This window comes from Monodelphis domestica, chromosome 1 (genome assembly GCF_027887165.1).
Source record: "Monodelphis domestica isolate mMonDom1 chromosome 1, mMonDom1.pri, whole genome shotgun sequence".
Taxonomy (NCBI): domain Eukaryota; kingdom Metazoa; phylum Chordata; class Mammalia; order Didelphimorphia; family Didelphidae; genus Monodelphis; species Monodelphis domestica.
The window spans coordinates 175,758,034-175,774,974 of NC_077227.1; the positions used below are offsets into that span (position 1 = coordinate 175,758,034).

Consider the following 16,941-nt stretch of genomic DNA (forward strand, 5'->3'; position numbering starts at 1 on the left):
AAGCAACAAAGAGTACCTCTCATGAGGTGCATAGAAGGTGGGTTGAGTCTAGAGTTGTAGTTTTAGGACCCTTCCTATCCTTTCCCTTTACTCCAATTATCAAAATAAATTTGGTTTCCAAAGCCCAAGGGTTTTGTGCTTTAGTGGCCCTGGGTTGGTCCCTAGGTGGGTGTTTCTCATCTTCAATCCATCTAGGCCTTTCCCAAACAATCTACCTCCATTTGGAGATAGACATATATTTCATATCCAGAAATGGAAACTCATCTTTTAGCTTCCTCAATTTTTCTGCGCATTAATCTAGACTGGCTGCATATTCTTAAAAACCCAACCCTTCAAATGAAAACAACTCTGAAGTTTCCCCCCATACAATACAAATCAAAAAATATGAAAAAATATAGAAGAATCAATCTTGGAGGGGCTGTGAGAAGATGGATGCAATGAAGCAACTGTTAGCAGAGATAGGAAGTGATGCAATTGCTTTACATTTCCATCTGGAATTATGGAAGAAAGGTGATTAAACAATTATAACTTTTGACTCAATAGTCCTAATACTGGTAATATACTCATAATGAAGTAAAATACAAAGTTCCAAGTTACACCATAATATTCATATCATCATTTGTCATAATAAAGAGTTGGAAACAAAATGGATGCCAGTGTAAAAATACTAAATAATGTAACAGAGAAAAAGGTTTGGGGGTGGTAAAAGGAAACAGTAATCTAGGAGAGACAGATGATGTTTAGAGTTGGTTCAGAGAGAAGAGAGGAGATTTGAAGATTTTCCCCCTTCTGCCTTCCCTCCTTAACTATGGCTGTTCTCCCAGATTTGCTCTTGTCCCTCTTGTCCCCTCTTCAATACTAGAGACCAAAAGGTTTTTTCTTAGGAAGATGTCTCTTCCCTTGATTTGTTCACTCACACTTGATTCACAGTTTGGAGAAAAGATAACTACTTTAATGTCAATTAACCCAATAGGTAATACAAAGGAATAACTGTCAGAGAAAGAATGGGAAAGGATAGTGGGGGGAGGGGAAGGTTATTCCTTTCTCTAGCTAAAACCCTTTTTCATCCCTCCTCAAGTTTGGGGGGGGAGACTTGGGCTTTGGCAGCCTGAGCCCCTAAGAGATAGTCAGGTTGACTGACCCTGTGTTTGGCCCCTTAGCCCTAATTCAGACCCAGAGCAACAGGAGCTGAGGTAAAGTCTGACAGAGATTCAAAATTCCTTTTCTCAGGTTTCTCTTCACTGAGTCTCTTCAACTGGGAAGTGTTGGGGGTAAGGATTTCCAGTCACAAGCAGGAAAAAGTGGGTAATCCTCAGGAGAAAATCTTATTCATTCTCCCTCTTCAGCTTCTCCAGACCCAGAGACCAACTGCTCTTCACAAGGGAACCTTCTGCTCCTCAAGATTCCAATCTCCTGGGGCCCCTTCCCCATCAAGATGATCAGATCCACACACTCTTCAGTCTGGCACTTCCCCCTAGTGCCAGCCTCTGTCACAATAGTATTTGATCCAGAAGCTTCTCTGACAAATGTAAGCAGAAGGAGAAGATGGTGAAGAGATTGGATATCAGTTGGCAAAAAAAAAAAGATAGTACTGCAAATAAGGTAACAAGGAAAGACAATGATATTCTTTATCATCTTTTTTCTTTATTGCTGTTAGCCATAGTTCCATTTTCTTATTCTTTTTCTTATCTGTGTCTGTAGCAGTGGTCATACTAATATGTCATAGCACCAAAGGGTGTGGCTAGCGTGCTATCACCATTTTAAAAAAATCTTCCCCACACTAACTCCCCAGCTTTGGATTACTGATACAAACTCTTCCAAGATACATGTTTATCATTGTATTTAAATGACTATCCCTTGAATTCTTATTTCAACTAGCTCTATATGCTATTTAATCTGCTTAGTTTTTCACTTTAATCAAGTCTTCTTCCCCTAGGATCAGGAAAGAACCATCAGGAGCTTTTAATCACTAGATGAGTAGCTTCCATGTTCCATTTCCCTATAGAACATAGGGATATGCCATTCTACTCCTGCTGTAATGCTTTAAACTCTCTGAATTTGCCTCCCATACCTGCTGCTTTGAACTTCTGCCATTCTCATAGCTTTGTCCTATCAATCATGATCTATTTACTGGGTTAAGGACCAAGGCTGACGTTTTAAATCATTCTCATTTTAAAGAAGTCTGAGATTCCTGTTAATTTACCATAACTTGAAGAGTTTTGCTCCTGGCCCATTCCTTCTATGGCTAGGTGGGGATATTAACATTGTACATTGGTTGTTTTATACCTTCGGAAGTTACTTGAAAAGGATTGTCTGCTTTACTCTCTAAAAGTGATAAAGACAGGCTATTTTAATATTTGTTGAAATTTTTTCCCAAAGGGTAAAAAATGTGCTTATTTGTATCTCAATCAGGAGTAGGCATAGAGAAAATAGGACAATAAAATGAAAAAATATGAATCAAAGGTTTAAATGGAGGGGAAAATTAAAATATAAATCTACTGCTTAAGTATGATATAGCAATGATTCTTTCCACAACTGAGAGTCTAGGGTCCATAAAGAATTTTTTGACATTTGTGAAAATCAATGACAGCAAGCAGTGCTAATCTCTTACTAAATTCTTGGCACTGAGTTATATACTGGGAAGAAAAAAAACCCAAAAAGTGAAGCAATCCTTTCCTTCAAGGAGCTTATATCCTAAATGTGGCAATAACATGTACATGCAGAATTCTGAGTTGACTCTCCCAATTTATACATGATGGCTGGAATCCTAGAAAATTACTACCCCCACCATGTTCATTGTACTTTGTGGGTTCATACAAATATAAACACACACACACAGTTGTATCTTTCTCACACACATACAAACACACATATACTCAGAAGCTAGGTGGCATCGTAGATAGAATACTGGGCTTGGAATTAAGAAGACTTTTTTCACGAGTTCAAATCCATCCTCAGATACTAGCTGTGCAACACTGGACAAGTTGTTCAATCCTGTTTGCCTTAGTTTCTCACCTATAAAATGAGCTGGATGAGGAAATAGCAAACTCCTCCAGTATCTTTGTCAAGAAAACCCCAAATGAGGTCACAGAGAGTTGGACACAACTGAACAACAACACACACGCACATACATATTTGGAAAGTACTGACACATCTATTTCATAAGTATTTACACATATTATCTTTTATGATCTGCACAACAACCCTATAAGGTAGGTGTTTTCTCTTTCTGAAACTCCTTTTATAGATGACAGAAATTACATAGTATGTGAGATCAATAGGGAGCAAGCCAAACAAGAATGATTTCATGATAATTCTATGCATCATTGACGCTCATAGTTCCAACAGTAGATTTCTCTCAACATATATGCTCTGACCACACACATTCCCAAAATGTTTACTCCTCTGTGTGTGGATTATTGGATTTCAACTATTCTTTCTATCACACATTATTCTAGGTGATCGAGTTGTTTGATTCCTCTCCACTTAGTTAGTTCTTTAAGAGTAGAATCCATGTCTTTATGAACTCTATAAATCTTTCACATTTCCCTAATTTCCCACAACCTTTCATTTCCCTAACAATCACAAGCAAAGATTTTCTTCTTTTTTCAGAAAAACTTGGGAAGATCTATATAAGTTGATACAAAGTAAAGAGAGTAGAATTAAGAGAACATTATACACAGTAATAGCAATGCTATAATGATAATCAACTATTAAAGATTTAATTATTCTGATCATACAATGATCCACTATAGTTTCCAAGGACTCTTGATGAAAAACTCTATCCACATACAGAAAGAGAACTGGTGAACTGCAAATACATATTGAAACATTTTTTCACTTTGTGGTTTCTTGTTTTCCCCACAGCAACATGGCTAACATGGAAATATTTTGCATGATGTACATATGTACATATATATATATATATGCATGTTTACATAATGTTTCTTGGCTTCTCAAAAAGTCAGGGAGATGCAGAAGGAAGAAGAAAATTTAGAATTGAAAATAAAAATAAAATTTTTAAAGAATATACATAAAATTTTTCTTCTCTTCTCAACAATATTTTCTCAGTCCCCTGGTACTCACTAAAAGTATAACATAAATGTGTTGGGAATAGGGAGGATATAATAAAAAGTTCCTTGAAAGGAATTTCATTCTGGAAATCTCAAATGAAAGTCATCACTTTTAGTTGACAACTTTCTTTTTTGAGTCTGACAACAAGGGGGCAATGTTTTCAACAGAATATTCCAACTATATGAGTAGAAGGGGAAACAGTAGTATCTGATTGGCTAGGCATAGGCAGCAGTCATTGCTGCTAAGTGACATTAACAGCAAAAGATATAATATAACCCAAAGTTGCTTATTACAAGAAAATCTGGTTTAGAGCTCATAGCTTCAACTGCCCTTGATGGAAGGAAGAAAAATAGAAAAACTCCTAGGAGTTTTCTTATGGATACAATTGGCCTGTAAGTTTAAAAGTTCTTCCTTCCTTTCTGTCCTTCTTTCTTTCTTTCTTTCTTTCTTTCTTTCTTTCTTTCTTTCTTTCTTTCTTTCTTTCTTTCTTTCTTTCTTTCTTTCTTTCTTTCTTTCTTTCTTTCTTTCTTTCTTTCTTTCTTTCTTTCTTTCTTTCTTTCTTTCTTTCTTTCTTTCTTTCTTTCTTTCTTTCTTTCTTTCTTTCTTTCTTTCTTTCTTTCTTTCTTTCTTTCTTTCTTTCCCCTTACCTTCCATCTTAGGAACAATACTGTGTATTGGTTCCAAGGTAGAAGAGCCTCAAGGATTAGGTGATGAGGGTTAAGTAACTCGCTAGGGGTCACACAGCTAGGAAGTATCTGAGGCCAGATTCATACCCAAGACCTCTCATCTCTAGGCCTGGCTCTAGCTACACAGCTGTCCTCAGTTTGAAAGTTCCTTGATTCCTTCACAGGGACTCCATTTAGGATGTCATCTACCTGAGGATAAAGATCTAGGCCTCTTTATATTTTTGGAGATACTTAAATGAGGACTAGGCATGTGGGAAAGAATAGCAAGCATTCACAAGTGAAGATGGTCATAGTGGAAGTAGAGCCCACAGAGATGTAAATAAACAGATAAATATAAATAAATAAAGAGTTGAGACAGAAGGGGTTTAATGAGTATCATTTTCCTCTCTTATTGCCTGAACAGGGGTGAGTGGCCAACAGCTAGATCAGAGTCCTCAGTCCATGAACATCCAAGAAGGAAAGAGCTTCACCATGAATTGTACCTCCTCAAGTTCTCTATACGGCTTACAGTGGTATAAGCAGAAGCCAGGAGAAAGGCCTTCTTTCATCCTTTTATTATTAAGTGGAGGGGAAAAGAAGAGTCAGGAAAAATTTACTGCCTGGTTTGACGAGAAAAAGCAGCTCAGTTCTTTATCCATCTCTGCTGCCCAAGCTGAAGACTCAGGCACCTACCTCTGTGCAGCAAGCACACAGCATTCTCTAGGCATTTGCAGCCTGTTCACAAAACCTGCACCTGCAACTCCAATCTGACTCCCTGAAAGAGGACTTCTGATATGTAATAGTGGGCTTGCTTTAAAAAAAAAGAATTATGAGGGGAAAAAAAAGAAAGAGAAAGAGAAGTTACTAGGTGAAGTATTATGGGCTGTGGCTATATGGACAATGATATTTTATTGGTAGTCTAATGGAAAGTAATCTGAAATGTGTAATAGACTTCATTAATTCAATTTAGTAAACACTATATTGGCATGGACTATGTGTAATATTTCATAATTTAGGTCAAGGATACAAACACAAAATCAAAATGGTCCTTGCCCTCAAGGAGCTCAATTTTACAGGTAGAAATACGATATGAACACAGTCAAGAAGATACAAAATAAATAGGAAATCTGATATCCATAATGCATGATCAGACCAAAAGCCACTCCCCAACAGATAATTGATCAAATAATATAAATAATTTTAAATAGTTTGTAGAAAGTAATTTCAAGAAATTGAACACTAACGCCAACTAAAGTAGGGGGTCTTGAGAGCTAGAGATTCTAAGAGGCTATGCTGAGAAGGGAGCACATTTCAAACAAGGGAGAGCCTATGGACTGTTGAATACAGGGAACAGGTAATAAGCCAGTTGGAAGAGAATGGAAAGCATTAAAGGGAAGAAATATGAAATAAAACTGGGAAGGTAGGTGGGAGTCATGTTGTAGAGTTTTCAAAAATGTCAGGCTTGCAAAATTCAGTTTCTGGAACTGTAAATGGATCAAACTATTTTAGAGAACAATCTAGAATAATGCTCAAAGAGTTATAAAATTGTATATGCCCTTTGACCAAGCAATGCCACTATTAGATTTATTTCCTAAGGTGATCAGGGAAAAAGGAAAAGCATCTATATGTTCTAAATTATTTACAATGGTTCTCTTTGTGGTGGCAGAGAACTGGAAATTGAGGTGATGTCTATCAGTTGAAAAATAGCTAAACAAGTTGTGGCATATGATTGTGGAATTCTGCTATTTTGTAAGAAGTGACAAGCAGTTTGGGAAAAAAACATGGATACGCCTACACAAAATTATGAAGAGTGAAATGAGCAGAATATATATATATATATATATATATATATCCAGCAAGCATTATATCCAGCAACAGAACTATTGTTTCAAGAATTACTTGTGTCCACCTCTTGAAAAAGAATGAATAAATAGAAATAAGTAAGATATAGTTTTATTCAGACATATTTTTTGTGAAATGATGCCTTCTCTAATGGAGAGGAGGGAAGGAGTTAACTAGGTATTTTAATGTAACAGATAAATAAATAATTTTTATTGTCAAACTGTGGATTTTGTATTTTTTCCCAAAGGCTTTAAGGATTCACTGAAGATTTTAAACAATGACGGACATAGTCCTTCCCCTGAGCAATCACATTTTTAAAACACATAAACTTACTTCATTCAATCTGGAAATATGGTAAATTCTTCTCTACTTCTACCTTCTGCATAAAATAGCTAATTTTTATACACCAAATACCTTCTTGAACATAATATAGTGTAAGGAAAGCCAGATTTGGGGGTCAGAAAATTTGATTATGCATCCATTTTGCTATTAATTAATAACTGTAGGATCTTTGATAAGTTGTTTCATCTTTCTGGGTCTCTTTCTCCATTAACAGAATTTAGAAGATGTATTAAATGTTTGCTAAAGTTCTTTTCAGCTCTACCACTCTGTAATTCCATGATTTGGTGAAATCCAGGACCATTTTACCCAGGTCCTCACTGACTAAAACATTGTGACTACAGCCCATTGTATGAATCTGGGAAAGGGAAATGGTTTCTAGACCAAAGGCAAAGTCAAGTGGAGCAAATAAATCACTCATGTCAATCCAATGGGGCAGCTAGGTAGTATAGAGGATGAAGTGCCAGACCTGAAGTCTGGAAGACTCTGCTTCCCAAATTCAAATCTAGTTTGAGACACATCTGTATGACCCTTGGCAAGATGCTTCACCCAGTTTGCTTCAATTTCCTCATCTGTAAAAATGAGCTTGAGAAGGAAGTGGCAAACCATATCAGTATCTTTGCCAAGGAAACCCCAAATAATTTCATGAAAAGTTGGATGCATCTGAAAAATTATTGAACTTCAAAAATGTCAATGCCAATTCAGTGTAATGATGATAAAATATGCTGTATGGTATCAAATTTATGGAAAGTTTATTTATTTAATCCATCAGTGTATATACTGAAGATATACAGTGAACTGGGTCCATAACTGAATGAAAGGAAAGGAGCAAGCAGGATTACATTTGGGAAAATATGCAGCAGTTTGAAATATCCCAAGATTCTCTCCAAAACACAAAAGAATGGCCAATGTGTGAATTTGTTGTGTTAGAATATGTATCTATGTATTCAGGACTTAATTTTCTTTGCATGTATCTGTATGTGTTTTATTTGCTTTATATGGGGAGGGGAAATTGTATAAGGTAGGATTAGAAACAGATTAATAAAGGAAAAATTGAAGATTGCAGCTAAAAAAGAAACTAACTTAAAAATGTCAAAATAGGTTAAAAAGTGATTTATGATCAAGAGTCGAACTGGGAAAATATACTCTTTTTAAAGATACATTCAATATATTCAAGACAATAACTTGATGTTTGTTAATTTCAGGACAAAAATTAAATAAATATTTAAAATGATAATTGTGGTTCCCTAATGAGGAATTAAACAATGTGGCAAAATTTCATGAAGTTAATGCTAGATTTTATGAAACAAATGTTTTCAAAAAAAGGAAGAAATTTATTAAAAGTTTTTTTAAGATATAAAAAGTTGTAAGGTTGTTGTTTATCAATAATTTAATTATTTTTTTGTCCCAAGAAATTTGGGTGATACTATGAGCTAGCTAATTCCCCCTCCTCATCCTTGCCAGAAATAAGAAATGAGAGAATGTTGGGACCACATCAAAAACCACTTCCATTATTAGTTCATTCACTTTGCCACAATAGAACAATGTTTGCTGTTTCACGGATATCCTAGAAATTTTCCCCATGTCTAAATTCCTCTAAAAGGTGTCTACACTAATCAAATCTTCTCTTTATGTGAAATAGTAAAGACATTGACAGAATCAAGGTGTCTCATATAAAAGAGAAGCATATACAGATGGAGCCAGCTTCAAAAGTAATGAGAAGATGCTCAGGCAGGTCTAGAAATTGGGAGTATAGAGCCACATAACCCCATAATTAGGAGTTCTATGAGGCTCAAAGCACTCTGTGTGCATGTGCATATACACACATACATAAACATGTATTTATATATATATATACACAATTATGTGTATGTATAATGTGTGTATGTATACATATATTCCAGTTATCATCATCATTATTAATCTACAGTCATAAGCCTCCAGTCTGGTAATGACTCCATTCTTTGAGCTTTCTAATAACCTACTGAGCTCAAGTAGTGTTTATAAAAACAGAATACTGATAAATGTTTAACAACTGGACTTTGGAAAAAAAAATTCACATATACAATAAAATGTAATATGAATGCTAAGTCTAGGCAATCAACAAAGCAATAAATTAAGCCACCATTTGTAATGATTTCCAATTTCTGAGATTATAAATACACTGAAAATTTAATAATCAGGCTTTCTAGGCTGTCTAAGCAGTCCATCACATACCTCCCTTAAATCTCCAGAGGATTCTATATTCAAATGACTGTGATCTTTGTTCTAGCCTCAGTGAGGCTCCTTTTGCTGCAGTTAAGTGAAAAAAATAGCATTTAAGTCTTTAAATAGAGAGTATGAATATATTTATGTAAAAGTGTATATGTGTATATATATTCAGAGATAGAATTTTGGGTCTGAACCTATGATTATATTGATACAGGAAATTCCTTCTTTTTGCAACTCCCTCTACTAATTCATATCAGCAAGTTTTGTGCCATACAGAACTCTTAGAGTTGCCTGAGACCTTTTAGTTTCAATAACTCTTAGGGTTACAAAAACAAAACATGTTAGAGTCAGGACTTGAACCCAGATCACCCTGACTTCCAGGATGACTCTCTATCTACTTGACTCCCTACTTACTCCTTCTATGTATGTGTATATTTAACAGTTACTGTCCTGTCAGGTAAGGTGTAGAGTGCCCCATAGAACAAAGCTTCAGAACTAGACAAATAGTAGAAAAAGCTGAGGGTGTGGGTGGTTTAAAAAAAAGAGGTTTGGCAATGTGAAGAAAGAGATTAGGGGACTGTTGACATACTATGGAAACCTAATGCATTCTACTTTGACCACTTGGGTAAGCCTGTGCTACTGAAGTAGTTTTAAGCTCACTGTGTGATGGGATAAGGATGAGGGGGAATATGGGAAGCACCTTCAAGTTCTTCCTTTCTTTCAGTGTGCTGGCTGCCTCACCTTAGCTCCATCTATCTCTGTTTGGGATATCAAAAGTATATTAAAGAATGATTGCAGGGATAGGGTTGGAGAGGAAAACTTTCTGAGCATCTTCAGAAAGAAGGGATGACCTGGAGATCAGTATATTAAAAAAGGAAGATCTGGTTCAGGTTAGCAGAGTTGACCTTATAAACGAAAAATCATGTATCTCCAAAATAATATCTTACTTGAATTCCATTAATTACTTATAAAGTATATTATGGTAGCTTCCATATCCAATGTTTCACTAACCTCTTTCCCCAATGAATTCCTCCACTAGTGGGGAAGAGGAAAGGAAAATAATAGGAAAATGAGTCAGTGGTAATCCTTTGTCCAGCTACTGCTTAACCATTGCTCCACTTCTCAATCCAGTGTGACCACACAGTTTTTAGAACTAATCCTTATCCCACAGTTATAGGTCCAGTTGATCAGTTTTCCTTACTTTTTATTTGTCCCAATATATTGGAAGCTATTCTCTTCAAAATATGATTTGGAAATGGGAAGGGGAAGGTCACAGTACTGGAATCTGCCGGGCAGGCAAATGAAATGAACTGAAGAGCCTCAACATAAGCCTGGTCCTTTGTGTGAAGCTATGTAGGAATATAATTAGGGATGGTCTGGTTTTCTAGGGTTAGTGGAAAGAAGGGAATTTTGAGATAAACCCTGGGAAAGGATTCTGGGTAGGAAGGAATTGTGGGAGTCTAAAAAGCTGAAAAAAACTGAACTTCACTGCCTTCTTGGATTTCATCTGAGCTGGGAGTGGATTTTTACCTCTGACTACAATTTCAAGCTGAAGGAGGAGTTTTGCTCTAAGAGATTTTCCCTGGAAGGTCAGGATTTTTATGGAGAAAATCTTTGGCATCCACTTAGATTATTTACTTTGAGAAAATTAATTTCCCTGAGTCCAGTCTCCATCTGCCAGTGGTCCATCTATCAGAATTTCTATTGGCTAATGCAATCCAAATCCCATCTCCACTACTTACTACCTTTATAACAATGAGCAAGTCATTTAATTTCCCAGGGACTCAATTTTCTCATCTGTGAAATGGGCATGAGGAGAAAAAAGTTGGTTGGGACTATGTATTTTCTTCCAGCCCTGGGTCTGTATTTATATATTAAGACTTATGAAGCAACTGTGCTTCTGGGCGGCACAGTGGAGAAAGCACTGGATCTGGAGTTGGGAACCCCTAGATACAAAACCTGCTTCATTCACTGTCTAGCTATGTGCCCTTGGTGAGTTGCTTAACCTTAATCTGCCATAGTTTCCCCAAATGTAAAATGAAGATAATCATAGCACCAACCTCCCAAAGTTTTTGTTAAGAATAAAGTAAGATATTTTAAAATACTTTGTGAACCATAAAGCATTATATAAACACTAGCTATTATTATTCATACAATCATCTGACTTTGTAACAATAGAACTGAGTTGGGTATACATTAAAATGCAGATAAAGTAAAGGAAAAAATTCTTTTCACTTTGGCAGCTTGAAATTCCCAGTGTAACAGGAAGGGGATCTGTGACTAGTGCCTAGACCAGAGTAGGGGCTGTCTCTCAAGTATTCATCTCCACTTGTCATGTGAAGGAACCAACAGTGGAGGGTAGTCTGAGGTAACTGATGCCTATCAAGCTCTCAGGCATGCAAAAAGCTGGCTGTTCTTTTTAGCTCTGTTCCTTGATGGATTGTATACCCCATGCCAATAAACTAAGTTTTGTATAAGGGATTATCCAATCAGATTATGATATATGCCCCCATCTTACTTTTTCCACTTCCAACCCCATTCAGTTTGCTGCTACAGCTCCTCATTACTGTCTGCTTCTTGTTAATTTTGTATTTCCCCCCTGTACCTGGATATGGTTTTTGCTACAAAGGAATATCTTGTCAGATTCTCAGGCATGCTTAGTATTAAAGCCTTAAATTTTTAAGGGGCCGGGAGACACCATTTTTCACCATTTTTGTCTCTACGTTCACTTTCAAGAGTCTTCATTCTCTATCTACTTTAATGTCTTATATTCTTCTCTGTCTGCACCTACTCTGGTCACAAATCAGTTTAATGACTTAACATCAGGCCCTCAGGAGCTATGGTAAATTGTTAGAACTGGAATTAGGGAAGTAGGAGATAGGAGTCTGCCATACACAGGACAAGAGAAAACCCAGTTAACTGGAGCCCCTACAGTCCAAGGTCTTTTACAACCTTAGCTCATCCTCCAGGGGCCAATGATCAAATGAGCACAATATTAGTCAGTTCTGGATCAACAAGTCAATTTCCATGGCTCATCAACTCATATACTATGGTGGAATCAGTTCCAAACAGCCTTTGAATTCAGGAAATGCGATGTGATTGATTCCCCAGGTTCAAACTAAACCTGTATTGGACATCTTCTATTTTTTCTAAGATAGAAGGGGATAAGAAAGACTAGAACTTATCTAAGTCCACTCCCTTCGTATTGCAAATGAGAAAAATGAGACAAATATGAAAAGAGAGAAGTAATTTTTTTTTTAACACTTACCTTCTGCCTTGGAATTTAAGTATTGGTTCTAAGGCAGTAGAGGTTAAGGGACAGGGAGGTTAAATGACTTGCCCAAGGTCGCATACTAAGGAGTATCTGAGGCCATATTTAAGCCCAGGACCTCCCATCTCTAGGCTTAGCTCTCTATCCCCTTAATCACCTTATTGCCCCTTTGAAGTAATTTATTTATAAGTGGTAGAGCTGTGATTGAAACTAGATCCTCTGTCTCAAAGAGTCCAAATTTCTTCTAAAGTGTCCAAATGGGAAGGACTATGTATGTATAAGGTAACAGACTCTAACAACTCTGCTTAGCTAGGCAGGCTTGATCAGACCAAGAAATGGGACAAAGCAGAAATTCCTACTCTCTTTTCATCTTCCAAAGCCCCAGAACTGAGTTCTTAGTAAACCTAGGCAGGAGGAAGAATAGAGAAACCCTAGAGAGTCTTATTAGTGGTCCTTCGGCATCATCTGGAATTTGAGCTAGACATTTTTTTAAAGAAATGAGAACAGAGTTTTGGCCAATGCAATCCAGAAGGCTAAGTGGGAAGGAGTGGGGAAGTAGATAGAATTTACTCTAACTGGTCTAGGGATTGTCAAGAAGATTTTAAGAAGGACAAGCAATTTAAAAAATAGAAGAGAGACCTAATGCTTGGGTCTGTGATAAAACTAACTGCTACAATTAATCAAGCATTTCTTTAGATATCATCTGGAGGATCTCATAAAAGCTTAGCGCTTATAGAATGTTTTAAAGAAGAGAATAAACAAGAAGAAAGATTATTCTAAGATGTCAAAGCTTTCTGCATTACAAGTTAATGATATAATATTTTATATTAACGATCATAATATTTTGAAGTGAATCTCTTCCCCCACCAACCAACCATTCTTCTTTTCTAAGGAGAAAATTCTACTTTGAAAACCTTCCTATGTGATGAGTCTTAGCTGGATCAATAGAAACAATTACCTGTTGTAAAATAAAGGCAGTAATTCTTGTCCTTTGCTCCCTAACTGAAAAGCATGGATGAAACAAAGACCTTCTGTTAGATCCTTAGCAGAAAGGTGTTTATAATCTTACTAATGAAACACTTTTAGATACATAATTTGTTTCTCAAAACAGTTGTATGATATGAACAGTAAGGAATGTCTAATTTAAAGAATGTAATTCAAAGAGATTCATTTGAATTAAAAAGAGAAACTCAGCTGGCAAATAATTGGGATAAGTCCAGAGCTATTCTGAGTCTAGTGGCCTATTGCTCTTCCATCAGCTCAATCTAAGTTTGTGGAGTATCAATATGTCAATTAGAAGCTGTCACCCGATATGTTGCTGGTTCCCCTTATCAAAGCATACTAGGGTTTCCAACTATCATCTCAAACTGTATTCTTTTTTTATTTACATTTTTAAATGGACACTTTATTTTTATATCATATTCATTTCCAAACATATTCCTTTTCCCCTCTCCTCCCCATTGAACAAAATAATGGAAAAAATTAAGCATTTTTAGCATGAAAAAATGCCATTAATCACTTGTTTATCTGGGTATATGTTTGGGGGTTTTGGTTTTATAAGATTATTTGCTTACAAAAATGAATAACATGGAATATATTTTGTATGATAATACATGTATAACCCAGATTGAATTGCTTGTGAACTCCAGGAAGGAGGAAGGAAGAAGGGAGGGAGACAGAAAACCTATGTGGAAATTTGTTATCAAAACAAATAAATATTTTTTAAAAAAACATTTCAGTAGAAACAACCAACAATGACAATGTTGCATCTCAGATTTATAGTCCTCTACCTCTGCAATGAAGAGAAGGAAGTACATTTTCTCCACTCTTCTCAGGGCAAGCATGATAATTATATTAACTAGTACTTGGTTTTGTTTTCCTGTTCTTTCTGTTAATATTAGCTTGTCGTTTGCATATATGTTCTCCTGGTTCTGTTTACCTCATCCATCAGTTTATATAAGCCTCCTTGTGCTCCTCTGTATTCTTCATATTCATCTTTTCTCACCTCATAATAACATTTAGATATCACAATTTATTTAGCCATTCCCTAATGGATAAATATCTACTTTATTTCTAGTGCTTTGCTACCACACACACTCACAAAATACAGCTACAAGCGTTTTTAGAATTTACAAAACCTTTCTGGGTTTTTTATCTCCTTTGGACTAATATTTAGTGGTGGGATTTCTTAGTCAATGAGTATAGATATTGCAGCTAGTTTCTTAACATTCCGATTTGTTTTCCAGTGGGCCTATACCAATTCACAGCCCTACCAGATGAATACTTTTATATGTTATCATTTTTGCAGTTTGCTACATTGAGTTATTTTTATCTGTATTTTGCCTAATTATTAGTCAGTTAGAGCAATCTTTCATATGATTACGAATAACAGCCTGTGTGTTCTAAAAAGAAAAATCACAGAGCCAGATTCTGGTGTAATGTGATTCCCAAGATACCTCTTTCCTGCCTTTCTAGGTAGGCTTTCTTTGTGTCTCGTCAGTCATAAGAATGAATCTTTTTCTGTATTTAGATGACCTTGCAAACGTCCACCTCCTTCTTCCTTCCTTCATACCAAGAAGAAAGTAAGGTCTGGATAACTCTTCTTTTCTATTTCAATTGAAAGTGCAGCCAGAGTCTTGTTCTTTGATGTGAAAGAGAAGGGGAGGTCGGGATAGATAAATGTGCTGAGGTATGCCAGGATTGGCTGCCAATCTTTGACTCCATTTCCTCTTCTGGAGTAGCACAAATAGAAGCTTCAATTGTCACACTGAGCGGCACTGTGCCCCAGGCTCCAGTCCAGAACAAGTCACTTTACACCAAAGGGAAGGATAACCAGTATGCCCCTCCCCAAAGTGCTGTGGGTACTCATAGCCTTCAGCTGCCTTGGTGAGAAGAGCAAGCAAGTGGGGAACTGAGTCACTCCTTGGGTCTAGGGGGTCAAAAGGAGGGGAAATTGGTTGGGAGCCCCAAGGGGCTTTGTGCTGATGAGAGGGAAGGAGGGCTAGATCACTGCTTTTGTTTAATGGTCGTCTGCTAATGCTTTGAATCATATTAGGGATTCTTTCGGTCTCATTTTTGATGCCTCTCCGCAGGACTTGGCTCAGCACCGACGGTCACTCAAAGCCCACCAGTCGTATCTGTGCAGGAGGGGCAGACTGCGACTCTTAATTGCAAGTATTCCACCAGTGACGCTACTTATTTTTTATTCTGGTACAAGCAGTCTCCCGGTGGGGAGCTGATTTTCCTTATTCGTCAGGATTCTTACGGCGCACAGAATGTGAGTGAGGGCCGATATTCGGTAAACTTTCAGAAAGCGGCAGCCTCCATCAGGCTCATGATCTCTGCCTCCCAGCTGGGGGACGCTGCAGTGTATTTCTGCGTTCTAAGACAGGCACAGTGAGAAGTGTGGAAAGCACAGTTGTACAAAAACGTCAGCAAAGGAGAGATCATCGGAGACTTGCAACAGAATCCAACAGATGTCCAGAAACCCTGAGAGGAAGTGGGCTGAGAACCAAGGATGGCTGTGCATAGTTCAGCTGAGAGGCTGGGAAGGAAACCATTGACTTTATCCCAGGAAACACACCCTCATAGTTGAAGTTGACCTCAAGGAATTTACAGTGACGTTTGTGAATCATATTCTTCAAAAGTATTCACATTCTTGAGCCCTTCTCCTCCCACAATCAAGTAATAGATAAATGAGTGCACCCAACGAAGTTTTCAGAAAGTTTCTCATGTTAGTATTGAGGGAAGGCAAAAATATCACAATATCTGGAATCAGGAAGAAAGACCTGAATTCAAATTTAGTCTCAGACATTTTTAATAGCTGTGTGTCCCTGGATAAGTCATTTAACCTCTGTTTGCCTTAGTTTTCTATAGTGTTAAATGGGAATAATAATAATACCTACCTACCAGAGCTATTGTGAGGATAAAGTGAAATAATAATCATAAAGTGCTTAGCACAGTGCCTGGTACATAGTAAACACTACATGTTAACTATCCTTATTATTATATTTATAATTCAATGTCTGTCTATAGGTATCTTTTTATCTCTGTATCATACTTTCTCATCCTTTGCTATCATCTATTTAATACTTGAAAGTAGGTAGAAATTGTTCTGTTTTCTTCTATCTTTGTATCCTCCAAACCTAGCATAATCTTAATGCACCATAAGCACTTAATAAAGGTTTATTTACTGATTGATTGATTGGCTGATCTCTGGGTAATTTTTAAAATTTTATCAATGACTTCAATTTCTTCCTCAGAGTATTCCTCACTAACCTATCCCCTATCTTAATTCTTCATCTCTAATGACCTTCTTCACCCTATTGTAAGGCTGCAACTTAGATTTCATTATCTTTCAGAAGCACACATCCTCCAAAATATGGAACACTTAAATGTCCATTCAAGCCACAATGTCTTTTCAGCTTTCTTCTCCTCCTCCTCCTCCTCTACATCTTCCTCCTTATCTTCCTTCTCTTCCTCCTCCTTCTTCTTCTTCACCTTCTCCTTTCTCTTTCTTTACCCCTCTTCTTCCTTAGA

General features: G+C 36.8%; 1 gene segment (V, D, J or C); it reads left to right on the plus strand.

Moving 5' to 3' along the window:
* The first annotated feature begins 15,175 nt into the window (after positions 1–15,175).
* On the plus strand, positions 15,176–16,573 carry LOC130456256 (T cell receptor alpha variable 38-2/delta variable 8-like). The segment is given in 2 exon segments: positions 15,176–15,288; positions 15,495–16,573. Coding segments are annotated over 2 exon segments (357 nt in total).
* The last annotated feature ends 368 nt before the right edge of the window (positions 16,574–16,941 follow it).